Source organism: Thalassophryne amazonica, chromosome 14 (assembly GCF_902500255.1).
Source record: "Thalassophryne amazonica chromosome 14, fThaAma1.1, whole genome shotgun sequence".
Classification (NCBI taxonomy): Eukaryota; Metazoa; Chordata; class Actinopteri; order Batrachoidiformes; family Batrachoididae; genus Thalassophryne; species Thalassophryne amazonica.
In genome coordinates, this window is record NC_047116.1 from 84,392,604 (window position 1) to 84,407,806 (window position 15,203).

A 15,203-nucleotide genomic window follows, 5' to 3' on the forward strand; every position below is an offset into this window, starting at 1 on the left:
AATTTGCACCACAGACAGATATTAGGGCATGGAAGACTCCACTGAATTTTGGAGGTAAACCGGATCCAGATTGGCAGACGTCAGAAATCTCTGATTGCTCTTGTTTTGATTGATTTATTTGCATTTTCTATATCACCCCAACTTTTTCTGATCCGGGGTTGTAAATTATCAGCTGATAGCCATCAAGAGTCATTTTCAATGTTACAGAATCAAATAAAAAGTTGTGAAATTGTGTTAAATTTTTTCTGGGGTTCAGCTTTTTCTCTGTTTATTAGCAGGCTGAGCAGGAGGGAAATAATAAAGAGACCATTTTTAAATATCTACTGTATTTTCATCTCAGGACCATTAAGCAAGGCAGGAACAGGCGGTCAACCTGGACATGGATCACATCCTGATGCTGTTGGTATTTCTATGGCGCTCAGGTTGGATTTTATTTTTAAACATGAAAACTGCAAAAAATGAAACGTAACTGTGTTTATCTGCAGCTCTGCAACACAAATACTGTCTTTAAAGTTTATTTCTTGATTTCCCCCCTACCCACCTCCACCCCCAGGGCTTCAAGCTGAAGACAAAAACTACATAGCTGGTAAATACACCAAAGACACAGAATCATTCAAAGTTTGAACTTACAGTTTTGGTCCAGAGTTTATTTAAACTCATTATGAGCATGAATGCCGTGCTCATTATGAGCTTTTAATGATGTCATTGAACTGTTCTTTTGTGGAATGATTGTACAGTAGATCATCATTTTTGAAATAACAAGAATGGGGTGGACAAGTCTGAATTTATTTTGGATCTTCTCTAATCCATACATTGTCAAAATTATACATACAGGCTCAAATATACACATGCACCCCCACTAATAGTTGGTTAAATGTTCCTTAGCAAGCTTCATCTTGGTCAGATGGTTTTGGTAGCTGTCAAGCAAACTTCTGGCATAATTCTGGAGTTATTATGGAGTAATGAGGGCATTTTATTATTTTATTATTATTACACTATGTAACAAATTTTTATTTTTGTTTTGTTCCTGGGTACACAGTGTGTTCTCCTAACCTGTTATGCCTTAAATAAATAGAAAATAGCTGTTATTCCACAGAAACTTTGCTTCTGTGATCAGGACAATGATATTTTGAAATTTGTCTGTTTTCAAGAATATTCTTGATTCGCCTTCACTACTACTGAGTAGTCTTCTAGAATATTCTTTAACTGCTAGAACTGTCCAGAATTTTCTAGAAGTTTCCAGAATTATCTAAATTTCAAGAAACTTTTAGAACTTTCTAGAACATTAAAAAAAAAATAAAATCAAAGTTTGTGCTGAATGTAGTCATTTTTTCATAGACTTTAGACATAAGCAGTTGAAATATAACAGAATAGAATAGAAGCCAGGAACAAAAATTGTGTTACATAGTGTTATTATTTGGTAGTTTAAGTTTGCATATTTATTTTAATATTCTTTTTAGGGGTTTATACCAATTTTAAAAAGTAGCAGTAAAATTATTGTGGGAAATGTGTGTTATAATTTACATTAGAAATAAAATATTATCTTTGGTTATTTATGCATAGGATGATATTCGAGTTCCCTGCTGCTAGATTCCTCCAGATGGTGGCGCTGTGCCACTCTGTATGAGGCAGCAGTTACCATCAAACAGTGCTGCCAATCAGACCTCCTGAAATGTTGCTCTGATGTTTTGCTGAGAAGAAAATATTTTAAATATGTATTTTGGAATGTGTTACACATTTCTATTATTTTGAGATCATTGTCATGTATCATCCAGCGGTGATGGGCCAGTGTAACACTTCCCATGTCGACTCTGAAGGAATTATCCAGGCTTCTGTGGCTGTGGTTGGAGAAACTGGGCACAGTTCAACTTATGTGTCTTCTTGCATCATCAGCTGCAGCTTCATGGTGGAGATGAACACAGAGAAAGATGGTGTTTCATGAAAACAGATCACATCTAGGAGCCCCCTTTAAACATTTCTCGAGAATGTGTGGAGTTTTGACTGACTGGGTGCAACGTTGAGAAATGTTGGTTTCTCAAAATGCAAAAGATGGACAATCGCGCCCCACTTTTTCTTGGCCAGGCTCAAAAGTTCTCAATCGCCCTTCGTAATTGTTCATATGACACCAAAGCCATCCTGAAAAGAATCACCACCTAGAGCAGCAAATACTGAGCTTCACAAAACACATGGGTGACGTAACAGAAGTTTTGTCCAGTCTATGACAGGACGCGAGTCTGGTCTTTTGGGTTGTGGGAGCTCAGGCTCAAGCAGAAGCACATGTTCACCTGGTAGAGCTGTTGGACTCACCTGCTCAGGCAGAAGATGAGCTGCGCTTTAATTTGGCTTCTAATGAAATTCATTTGACTTTGTCCTCTTCTTCTTTTTTTTTTTTTTTTTTTACTGATGTCTGTGTTCAGAGTCTGTCAGGTTGGTGGGAGGAGCCAATCACTGCGCTGGAAGATTGGAAGTTAAAGTCCAGGAAGACTGGAGACCAGTAGTGGACTCTGACTCAGACTGGACCATGAAGGCAGCAGGTGTTGTGTGTGCATATCTGGACTGTGGCTCTGCTGTTTATACAGAATGTGGATATGTTACTTCATTCCGACCTGTCTGGGAGATCACATCTGACTGTGTTCACTCTGGATCTTCTCTGAGGGATTGTGTCATATCTTCAGATTCTTCTGCCTCCAGCCTTCAGATCACCTGTTCAGGTAAGTCCATCAGTGGCATCATGAATAACAGTGATGCATTCAGTGTCTTTGTACCCCTGGGAGGTTTTTGAAGACAACAGGCTCATTATGTACCCCAAGGACGTAATAAAATCATCTGCGTTTATGTATTTATTCGTCTGTCTGTTAGCAGGATTACAATGAAATTTTCACCACAGATATGGAGGTGATGTTCTGGAGTTTATGGGGTAAAAAGAGCAAAAATGGTGACGAAAGTCAATTTCAGTTTGTCAAGTTGCTCCAATTTTGATAAAAAGTAATGCAAATTATTGGTTGAATGGAAAAGTTTTGTCTGTGTTGAATGTTTGGTCTCCAAAGTAAAGGTCAAACAAGGTCAATACCCATTTGATCAGTGGTTTTCAAACTGTGGGGCATCCCCCCCGAAGGGGTGCCAGAGTTCCTCGGGGGGGCGCAAAAAATGTGCACTGTAAACCAACAAAAGAAGGGGAAAAATGAAAAAGAAAATATTGTTAGCTAACATGCCAGGTGCAAAATGGATCAATTTTTAGTGCATAAATTTACCAGTGAGAAGACAGAGTTTGGGGCGACCAAAAAAAAAGAAAAAAGTAGAGGACGATCTTTGTTTGCTCCTCTGCACAGTGCATACCTGCATCAGCTGCCTGTGCACGTCAAAGACCCAGACTCATTGCTCGCATATATGCATAATATGCATAAAATATGCATAAAAGTTGAATTATTTATGTTCAAATGTGTTAGTTATGTCAAAGACATTTAAAAACACAGAGATGTTTAAATGTAAAAAAAAAGTTTAAAATATGACAAAAGCTAAAAATAGAAGAATAGAAAGTTTTTTAAAAACACGTTTAAAATGTGTGAAAAGAGTGTGAAAGAATAGAAAATTCTTTAAAAATTTGTTTAAATTGTTTACAAAGGCTGTAAAATGTGTAAATTCATAGACAGTTCCTTAAAAATGCATAAATATATTTAAAACGTGTTTATCATGTGTAAAAGAATAAAAAGAAACACGAAGATATTGAAATTGTGTGTATGTATGTCAGTGGTTGGGGGGGCAGCTATTCATTTGTTCTCGGGGGGAGCTTTTTGCTACAAGCATGAAATTTTGCACAATGATGCCTTTACATACCCTAAAAGATATAGATATGGAGGCATTTGAAAGAAGTAATGTAAACTTTTTTATTTCATTTTTTCAAAATGGATGGTAGCAGTATTAGATTTCCTGTGTCTTTGCTTCTAGAATAAGTAGAATAATAATCTTGATGTCTAAATATACATTTTGGAGGTCAAGAAATGCAATGGAAACAATTTCAAAGCACTAACCATCTTAATTTTTTTTTTTTTTTTTTTTTGTAACTTAAATGCAGAAGCCATATGTACTTAATTTCCTCAGTGTACTTAGACTTTATATGTGGAAACTCTTGTATAAATTCTTGTATAGATACAATGAGTGATTTTAACACTTTTAATGGTCATCAGTATTCACAAACATGAAGAGAACTTAAAAGAATGTGCACTGTTTTTTCTTATAATAGCACCGATAGGTTTACTTCTATGCATTTTTGCTCATATATCACATAGTCATTCAAACACACATACTTTAACCCGATTACATATTAAAGGGCATGACTTTGATACTGACTGAAACAAAGTTGTATTTGTCTATAAACAATAATTACAAGTTTAGATTTATTTACAATTCACATTAATATGCTGCAAATCTATCATTAGCCCTCCTCCATCAAGGACACAGTTCTCTACTGCCCTGGGTGATACCATCATTGTTTGTGCTGAAGTCAAGAGAGTGTTATGTGTCGGACGCAGCTCGGAGAACCGACCAGCGTTTGAAGGACCCAGTATGAAATAAGCAGAGCACGGTACAAAGGCTAACTGAATTTAATACATAACAGTGAAAATGTAATAACAGAAAGGTGCGGCCTGGCGTGGTGCGCTCCCCAGCAGCGCTAACGGTCCGGAGCCAGAAGCTGTTTCGGACCCAAGGACCCCGCCGACACCCCCCAGGTGGCCGCAACAACCGAGTCTGTGAAAGAAGGAACCATTATGTGAGTCCACACTCTACACACAGAACACTTAAAGGTGTACAAACAGCAAACACTTCCTGGCTTGATTGCTGATCAGCTTCCAACCTGCAGGCATGGAACATCCCGTTCACAAAACTCCACCGCAGTGGAAGCTGATACATGACTAACAAACAGCTCAATACAATAAGGTGTGAGGGACACCACATTTACTGACTGTATAACTGTTAGTCACAAAATCTAACGTACCTCAGGAAGTGTGCTGACGAGCGTGAGACCTCACCCCCTCCTCTTTCACAGACCGTGCATCAAACCTGGACGTTTCTCAGCATCCGCTGCTGATGAGATGGCTCCCGAGACGACGATCTCACCCGTCTGGTCACAAGGTCGAGTCTCTGGCAAATACACACTGTGCACTCCAGTCTTAAATGCCAACATGCTCCAATCCATCCAGATGCACCTCAGCTGTGAGTCCTGACGAGTCGCAGGTGATCAGGGTGAGGTCCTGACAGCCTCAGCAACACAGCCACTCAGTCCCAAATGCACGCCACCTGGGAGGAAAACAAACAGACAAACAAACCGGCAGCCAGGCCCCCCCCAGCCATATAACAGAGAGATCACTTTCACATGCTCCACCACGTCTCTCTCTGGCTGTTGCCTTCATGGAATCTGCATGAACTGATCCCACACAACATCAAGTCTTTTTGAACCTTGTTGTAGATGCTTCTGAAGATGAGGCAGAAATATGTCATGACCATATGCTGCAAATGATTTGGCTGTGTTTGGTTTGAGCATGTTCACTATTGCAGCCCCATCAAGAATGGTGACATCAACTGTTGGCTTCTCATCAGTAGGGTCTGCTAGATCTTCCAAGCACTGAAGGAGGCTGGATTTTGCACACATCCTGAGGCTTCCCAAATGTGAGAGTGATGGTGGGAAGGGCTGATTCTCGTGTTTGAAGAAATCCATCCCTTGTCTGGCATGAGATATATAGTCTGAAAACAAATTGCAGTCACTTCGCAAACTGGCAATCTGCATCTTTGACTTGGATGGTTGCTTTGCACACAGGCATGACGTTAATGGCAATTTGCTTCTCTTGATAGTATCAGAAAGGGGCACAGTCCTCTCCATATGTCTGTCTTTCACAAATGCTCCTGTCCGATCTTCTTCACTTTTCCCAATTTTCAATTTCAATTTCAATTTTCAATTTATTTTCATTTAAATAGTGTCAAATCACAACAGAGTTGCCTCAAAGTGCTTCACACAGGTAAGGTCTAACCTTACCAACCCCCAGAGCAACAGTGGTAAGGAAAAACTCCCTCTGAGGAAGAAACCTCAAGCAGAACAGACTCAAAGGGGTGACCCTTAATTTGTTGTTTTATGCTGTATTCTATTGTTTAATATAGTTGTGATATGTTACACTTTCATTGTGAAGCACTTTGTGATTGTTATCTGTGAAAAGTACTATATAAATAAAATGTACTTACTTAAATTGTGGTTTAGTGGTTAGCACTGTTGCCTCACAACAAGAAGGTCATGGGATCGATTCCCACCTCTGTGGCCTTTCTAATGGAGTTTGCATCTTCTCCCCGTGTTTGTGTAGGTTTCCTCCAGATGCTCCGGTTTCCTCCCACATTTAAAGACATGCAGGTTTGGTAACTTGGAAACTTAATTTCTCAGGTCTCCCTTGCAAAAGAGATCTTGATCTCAACAGGACTAACCTGGTTAAATTATGTCTGTATTTCTCTGCTGTGTGCCTTGGAACTCTCATTGTAACTCCACAATAAACCGATGTCTTTCTTGAACCGTTTGTCATTCACAGAGTACGGTCAATTTAAAGATTCCAATCTGCATGCCTTTGGAATTGGGAGAAGACCGGAGCACCCGGAGGGAACCCACATGAACACCACACAGAAAGGACTATATGGGAAGCGATCCCAGGACCTTCTTGCTGTGAGGCAATTGTTCTAACCACTAACCGACTGTGTCACTGTCATTTTCAGAAAATCTTTTTTGTTTCACTCCAGCTTCAAGCTGTGTAAGAAAGTAACACAAACACCCAGTGGAGATTTATTAGAGCAAAATTAGATAAATATGTGTCTGGTATCAGATTTCTTCTGTGTCTCTCTGTGTCCAGACTCTGTCAGACTGGTTCATGGGTCCAGTCTGTGTTCAGGCAGACTGGAGGTGAAGTTGAACCAGTCCTGGTCCTCAGTGTGTGAAGATGACTTTGACCTGCAGGATGCAGAGGTGGTGTGTGGGGAGCTGGGCTGTGGGCCTCCTTCACTCCTCCAGGGGATGAACTATGAAGATATCAATGCTCCAAAGTGGACCAAAGAGTTCCACTGTGGAGGAAATGAGACTGGTCTTTTGGACTGTGGAAGCTCAGGTTCACAGAGAAACACATGTTCATCTGGTAGAGCTGTTGGACTCACCTGCTCAGGTAGAAGAGGAGCTGCAGCTTTGATTTGGCTTCTAATGAAACTCACTTTATTTATTTACTGATGTCTGTGTTCAGAGTCTGTCAGGTTGGTGGGAGGATCCAGTCACTGTGCTGGTACGCTGGAGGTGAAACTCCAGGAAGACTGGAGACCAGTAGTGGACTGGGACTCTGACTGGACCCTGAAGGCAGCAGCTGTAGTGTGTCAAGATCTGGACTGTGGCTCTGCTGTTTATACAGAAAGCAGAGATGCTCCTGCACAAAGGCCTGTGTGGATGATCAGATCAAACTGTCTTGAGTCTGGATCTGCTCTGAGGGACTGTGTGATATCTCCAGATTCTTCTGCCACCAGCCTTCAACTCACCTGCTCAGGTAAGTCCATCACCTGAAGGGAACCCACACGAACACAGGGAGAACATGCAAAGTTCACACAGAAAAGACCAGGAGCAAAGCTTGAACCTTCTCGCTGTGAGGCAACTGTGCTATCCACTAAGACACCATGCTGCCCTTAAATGTTTTTTCTCTCTTCTGAAAATATTTAGAGCAGAATTTTAGGTTTCATAAAAACATATATCAGCTGTTAAGTCACTGACTTTCAGGACTTCACATTTGTGAATGTTATATGCTGGTTTCTGTGGTGAGCTTGTTAAAGTGGTGTTAAATAAGTGCACAATAAGTGGAAACTGTATCTCAGACCAGGCTATTGGAATGTTCTTGAGTATTTGGCGCCACCTATTGTGTTTCATGAGACGTAAAAGTCTAATAAATGATTATAAGATGCCCCCATGTTTTCAGATCTTTCATTAATTGGGCACTGCAGTCTCATTTGAGGGCGGGCACTAACAGGGTAAAATATATGACGCAATTATTCTCCATCCAGGGCACTTTCTCTGAGTTTTTAGCCAAATTACACAGCAAACAATGTCAAAATGCAAAGAAAAAGTGACGATGCAGTGGAAAGCGGACATGTTTTGCGGTTTGTTTATGACCCGGAGCTCAAACATGTCAAGGCGGTTGTGCAGGCGAGAGAACACAGCTTCTACTTCCCGACACGACCTCTCCTATTAGCCTCATCTTCCCTTCTCCACTGGGAACCCAAAAAACTGCACTTGTCAATCAATCAATCAATCAATTTTTTTTATATAGCGCCAAATCACAACAAACAGTTGCCCCAAGGCGCTTTATATTGTAAGGCAAGGCCATACAATAATTATGTAAAACCCCAACGGTCAAAACGACCCCCTGTGAGCAAGCACTTGGCTACAGTGGGAAGGAAAAACTCCCTTTTAACAGGAAGAAACCTCCAGCAGAACCAGGCTCAGGGAGGGGCAGTCTTCTGCTGGGACTGGTTGGGGCTGGTCGCGACTACTTCAGGGATTGCAGCCAAAAACAAAACAATACACCATTTTTCTGTTAGAAGTGATGCTGTTTGTGAGGAGAGACTAATACCTGGGTGGCATGTGGGAGTGTCAGCACAAACCATTCGGAGTACGGTGGTTTTAGCGGAAACCATTTTAAACCAGCATGTCTTAAACTGGCACGTCCGCTAGGTGGTGGCGAGTATGCTTTTAAATTTACCGAGCCGGGCCGAATGGTTTGTGCTGAAACTCCCACACGCCACCCAGGGATTAGTCTCTGCCATGTTTATGCAGGCTGTCCCCGAATGTGGTCAAATCCTGCAGTATCACGCAGGGGTTCAAACGAGACTGCACTGCCCTATTCAGTTATTTTCTATCATTTAACACAGGTTGTGTTGGCAGCAGATCAAGTAGCTCAACCCACACTTCCCTATTCCCTATCTCACCTGACTCACCACGGGTGAGGCGTGAGATCCTGAGAAACTTAGTGGTGTGCACATGTATATGTGTGTGGAAACACACATCTGATGTCTTAAACCCAGCAAAAAAAATCATGACAAGAACTTCTTCATCTTACAGGATTGAACAGCTGCTAAAGACGTCCCTATGAACACTGCCACTGCTGGATTTAGTAACCTTGTATCAAGGAATGGATGGGAGAAAAAAAATGCAGAGATTGTACCAAAAATGCACAGCAGTGATGTCACCCATGTAATGGGATAAATAATGAATGTCACGTGACATACAATCCACCAGTTAAATGACGAGAATATGTTTAGGTGTCATGTAAAGATAATTATGTGGAACAACGTCTGTGTCTCTCTGTGTCCAGACTCTGTCAGACTGGTTCATGGGTCCAGTCTGTGTTCAGGCAGACTGGAGGTGAAGCTGAACCAGTCCTGGTCCTTAGTGTGTGATGATGACTTTGACCTGCAGGATGCACAGGTGGTGTGTGGGGAGCTGGGCTGTGGACCTCCTTCAGTCCTCCAGGGGATGAACTATGAAGATGTCGATGCTCCAAAGTGGACCAAAGAGTTCCACTGTGGAGGAAATGAGTCTGGTCTTTTGGACTGTGGAAGCTCAGGCTCAGACAGAAACACATGTTCACCTGGTAGTGCTGTTGGACTCACCTGCTCAGGTAGAAGAGTATGGGGCCATTATTGTAGCAAAAGTACCTGCAAATATGTTTTTCGATCTGTGTGTGTGTGTAACCTGGGTCCAGTGTCATATGTCTCTCATGCCCAGTTAACACTGCAAACTCGTCATTTTTATTTGAAAAAGATCTCAGATTTCCAGTGTCTTTGGACAGGAGGATGGATCCATAACACTACACTAAACACAATAAACACCAGAATAAGTGTACAGTACCACAACAATACACAAATATTCTAAATTGGACTCACATTTTTCTTGTAATTTTTCCAACTCCGTGGGTCACTAATCCAACTCCATCTGATGCCGTCTTATGTCCAAACTGCATGAAATGACAAACAGTATATTGGCTAGTGCATATTTATTTGTCCACCTTGCTTATTTTATCTTTATGTTAAGAAACAGCACAGGCTGTGGTGTGCATATGTGCAGGGCTCTACGCTTCACTCCACAGGGTGCTTTAGATTAGAGGTTAGATTAAACAGGACTTTATTAATTCCTTGGGAAGACTCTCTCAGGGAAACTGAGATTCCAGTAGCACTGTATAGCACACAAAGTATCAAAAGTAAAATACAATTTGAAAAATGTAAACGCTACTGGCTTACTGGCTACTATTGTTCCTCTCCTTTGTAACCCGTAAGTTGGGATGTCAATTTATCTGTAATATCATGTTTATTATGGATGTGACAGCCCGTTCAGTTACGCGTGCAGCTCCGCGGCTCTGACACCTAGTGACACACGGCGTTTTCGGTGTGATTGCGCAATGTTCGCGTCTGGTGCACATAATGGTTGCGTGTCACAGATGTTGCACATTACTATATTTTCTCTGCGCATCCCAAACGGGATGCACCGGCGTGAAGTCCGGCTCATCCTGTCACAACCGGGACACGCTGGCAGGAGTTGATTTGCCTGTCCACGACAAATTTCACTCAAGTGCGGTCAGGTTGTTTCGAATGCTATTTTGAAGCCGTGAGAACATTTTAGAGCGCAGTCAAAATGCAGTTAGAGTCCACTTTGACTGTCATTCGATATGCTTTCCACCACGAGTGTAGAGTGCATGTGCTCAAATGTGCAAATGTGCCAACTGCTGTATGAATTCTGTACAAGGAATGCACCTCGAATCTGCCCGCATGTGGGTCGAATCCTCATTCGTGTGACGCGGGTATAACCTATCTTAAGTTTTACAAAATGTTTGACTTGGTTGATTGTGCTGTTTTGTGGGTCATTCTGAGACTTTAAGGATCTCTAGGACTTTTCTGGACATCTTGTTAGTTTCCAGATGAGGTTCATGTGCAATAATTCAATGTTCTTTACAGAGTTGCTGTTTCAACCAACCATCTCTTTGTCCTCCTCCTCTGTGGGCGGAGTCTATGAGCTCCAGCAGGAGGAGTTTCAGGTGTTTGAAGGCTCCAACGTCACCATCAGATGTTCCATCCAACCACAGTACCCAGGAGGCTCCTTCATACTTACCTTCACTTCCTCCAACACAACACGCAACTCCACCCAGTCAGCTGTCAATCACTCTGCCCTCTTCGCGTTTCCTGCTGCACACCACACCCACCAAGGAAACTACAGCTGTGCTTATCACGTCCATTTTTTTTCTCATAACTTCTCATCTGAGAGTCATCTGCTGTCTCTGACTGTCTCAGGTAAGATGAAGTGCAGAAACAAATATGACATCCACTGTGTTCAACATCAGCTTTTACACAAATATTTCAAACAGCTCACACCAGGAAAGAATTATGGGTATTTTCCAGTCAGTTTTTGGCTCTGCATGGATGTTGTTGGATGCAATCTATAAACTTTTTCCTGATGATGAAACTCTGTCAAATACAGTGTTGAAACTTGTCTTCTGGATTCACATCTGGTCCTTTGGTCACTGATTGACCAAACCAAGACTTAAGACCAACCCCCTACAGCATCATTCTCTTGTTAGATAATATCTGTGCTAATTCCTTATTTGATGATAGTGATCAAGTACTTGCCTTTGTTATTTGATTGGAAGTCTCTGAGATGTGGTTTAACCCTCTGGGGCTGACGCCGTCGTATACGATGGCTAAGACCAAGCTTTACTAAATTATAAATAACTTTTTAAAGATATGAGATAGAAACTTACTTTTTTTTTTTGCTGAAAAGTTAACTCCACAGACCTTCGAGCCAGCCATCGGCCATCTTTGTACTCCTCATAGAAGCTGTGTGATGACATGCGCAATGTGAGTATCCTATCGGAATTGGTTCACCATCACATGGTTTTCCAAAATCCAATCGTAGGGCAGATTCACCTCACGTGAAAAGCCAAAGATCGTTTTCAGGAGTGATATGTTACTAGTTGGCCCGTTTGAATAGCCCCCTGGGTGCTCCAATGAGTACATACTATTGAGCTCCAAATGCACCCTGTGCCATTACGCACAGTGATCACTGAAAGCAGACAGAGAGCCTCTGATGACAATCTCACATGCTCAAACAAAGAGTGTGTAACTATCAGGATTGCTCCACTAGTTTGCATGTGAATATTATTGATAACTCTGTTGCTTTTACCATGAAGACAAAAAACGCATAGACCATTTTGTATATATTGTTCAAAATGTGCATTTGTGTTTATTGTTTGAACCTTTTTGTTGTACAGTCTTTCCCACAAGACCTCAAATTACCTTTATAAAGTGTCAAAACAGTTGTTTATTATAGTTTGCTGTGTGTTTTGAATAAATGTGTGTGGAAAATTATTTCTGCATTACATTTTCCTTCCTTATTTTTGATTGTAAACCTTTATTACACTTACAGTATAAAACACAACAAAATCATATATATTATGAAAGCACAGGTTGTCCTGAAAAAAAGAGACATAAAACTTGATTGTGGGATGCAGGGAGAGCTGTTAACAGCAGTCATAAAACATTTATGCCAGGCGAGTGAACTGTCCAAAAAATGCCCTCGGAACCCAGAGGGTTAAAGTTTAAACATCAGTTAAGTTTCACTTCCATCACACGTGCAAGTTTCAGATACAGGGAGGACTCCCCCTATCTGTGAGAGCCAGTAACATATAGACTAAACCACACCCACTGTAACGGCCACATTGTATAAAAAAGTGCTGTGCGAGGCATCTTCTTGGCCTTTCACAAGATGGTGTCTGTCTGTGAAGACCCAAGCCTGGTTTTCAATGTGACCTTCAATAAATTCAAGATGAGGAATATATCGATGTGGTTCTTTGTAAGGGGCAGTAAATTACATAATGAACCGAGAGAAATTACACTCTGAACCAAAATTTAGTCTTCCAAAGCAGTTTGACAGTTTAGTAACTTTTGACTGATAGACTTTACCTTTGTGGATCATCTTGGTGCGGCTTCTGTTGTGATTTGGTGCGGTAAATTACGGTGCTGGTCCCGAACCAGGTGTTGATGCAGCTGCTCAGGATGGTCTCAGTAGCCCCAATATAGAAGGTGATGACAAAGAGGAGTAGGAGACTGACCATTTTTAGCCTGTGTAAGGGACCAGATGGGATCCTCTGCCAGGTGAACAGCAAGGAATTTGATGCTCTCCATAGTCCCTGGCTATATTTAGTAGATGGTGGACATTTCTGAACTTTCTGAAGTCGACCACCATCTCAACAGGCAATCACTTTTTCCACCAATTTCTGTATGATGGCTCATTGTTGCTGATGAGTCCCACCACAGTCATATCATCAGCAAATTTGATGATGTGGTATCTTCTGTGTATTGCAGTAGTCATGAGGCAGTGGGGTGAATAGTATGGGAATAAGCACACAGCTCTGAGGGACTCCAGTGTTCAGTGTGATGTGCTGGTCATTCATTTTCCAGTCCAGACCAACTGAGTTCTCCCATTCAGGATGTTTGGGGTCCATTTGCAGAGGGAGGTGTTCAGTTTGTGAATCAGTTTCAGCAGATTGAATAGTTCTGGTCACACTCGTGGTCGTTGGGTTGGTGACTCTGCTTCTAGTTGTCATGGTTGCTTGTTTGTTCAGGAAGGTATGGTACCATAGTTCCTTACAGGACTTGCTGACACAAAAGTCAACCTATGAAGACTGAACTTGACCAGAGGAGGGCGCTGTTAACTAAAATGTATGTGCTGTCAGGTCTGTACACACCAGGGCAGAAGCCAGTCAGACAAGTGAACGCTGAGATGGTTAACCTCGATGTGTCTGGAGCTGAAATAATCCTGGCTGGAGAGTAAGAAGTCGAGGAACCAGGGTAGATCCTCCATCACCTCTCATCACGTCCAAGAGGATTTGTAAGACCAGCAACAAAGAGCGCGAGATAAACTTAAACTTCTTTGCTTGTTGACATGTCTCACTGTTACTGTCATTGTCACTGCTTGTATAATGATGCTTTTATGTGACATCGCCTTAATTCAGAAAAGTGGGCAGCAAATTGCTGCCACATTCTTAAAATGTTATATACTCTTTAAGGTATGTATAAGTCAGACAATTAAAAAATTGTATCTTATAACTTCTGAATGGTTTAATAATGATCTGAATAGCTTAATATTTTTAAATATTTGTTGTAAGGATGTACACTCAGCTGATTTCCATTCAGTTAATAAACACTAGTGACGAAAAAATATATATATTTCGGTGATTCATATTCAGACTATTAAATGAAACGTGTTGACTTTGTTGGGAAAGTGTAGTGACACGGACCCACAACAGGGGGCGTAAATGATCGGACAATGAAAGAGTCGAATATGAACACTTTACTGTTGTGAAAGAGCACAACAAAAATACAGAGGATTACAGAATTTGAGCAAACAGTCAATCCACAAAGGTGACGTGTGGGCAGGGTCGAGGATAGAAGACGTCTGTCCTGAGAAGAACCGGAACCACACGATTTCCTCCGCCACCGAACCTGGAGAATATTGGAGCCGCCAAGTTCCGAGTCCCCAGGTGGCCACCGTCTCCGAGTGTCGGATCTGGTACTGCTGGCGAGGAGCAGAAACAGTCAGATGTGGGTGCGTGCACACCCAGTAACAACAATGGTGGAGATTCCACCTCCACCTCTAACACACACTCGTGCAGCTCCTGTCTACCCACTTATCTGGTTGGGGTGTGAAGCGAAGCTGTCGCTGATCACACCAAACGCCAATCTCTCAGATAGGGAACACCACAGGAAAACGGCTGCACAAAGAGTTCAGACTAAGACACAGTTTAGTGCTAAGGCTGAGAATATTACTTTCACAGATAGATGATATCTCGGCAACGAGGTGGAGATGACGTCCGGTTTTTATGGAGTGGAATGATGAAGTGTAGATGGATGACAGCTGTCATGAGATAATGAGTGACAGCTGTCACCCCCGGCTGTGTCCGTGGCGGCAGCGCCCTCTCGTGCCTGAAGCCCGCACTTCAGGCAGCGCGCCCTCTGGTGGTGGGCCAGCAGTACCTCCTCTTCTGGCGGCCCACACAACAGACTTCTTGTCTTCAAAAGATATTTTGTTAGTGGTAAATGCAGGAATGGATGTATATTAACAAATGACATGATGCTGACAGACAAAACATGAA

At 41.9% G+C, this 15,203-nt stretch overlaps 1 protein-coding gene across 1 annotated transcript; it reads left to right on the forward strand.

Moving 5' to 3' along the window:
* Positions 1-1,780: 1,780 nt before the first annotated feature.
* LOC117524308 (CD5 antigen-like) lies at positions 1,781-13,151 on the forward strand. Its single transcript, XM_034186072.1, has 7 exons — positions 1,781-1,931; positions 2,418-2,711; positions 6,882-7,187; positions 7,263-7,556; positions 9,375-9,680; positions 11,011-11,343; positions 13,084-13,151. The coding sequence occupies exons 1-7, from the start codon at positions 1,781-1,783 to the stop codon at positions 13,149-13,151; spliced, it is 1,752 nt and encodes a 583-aa protein (XP_034041963.1).
* The last annotated feature ends 2,052 nt before the right edge of the window (positions 13,152-15,203 follow it).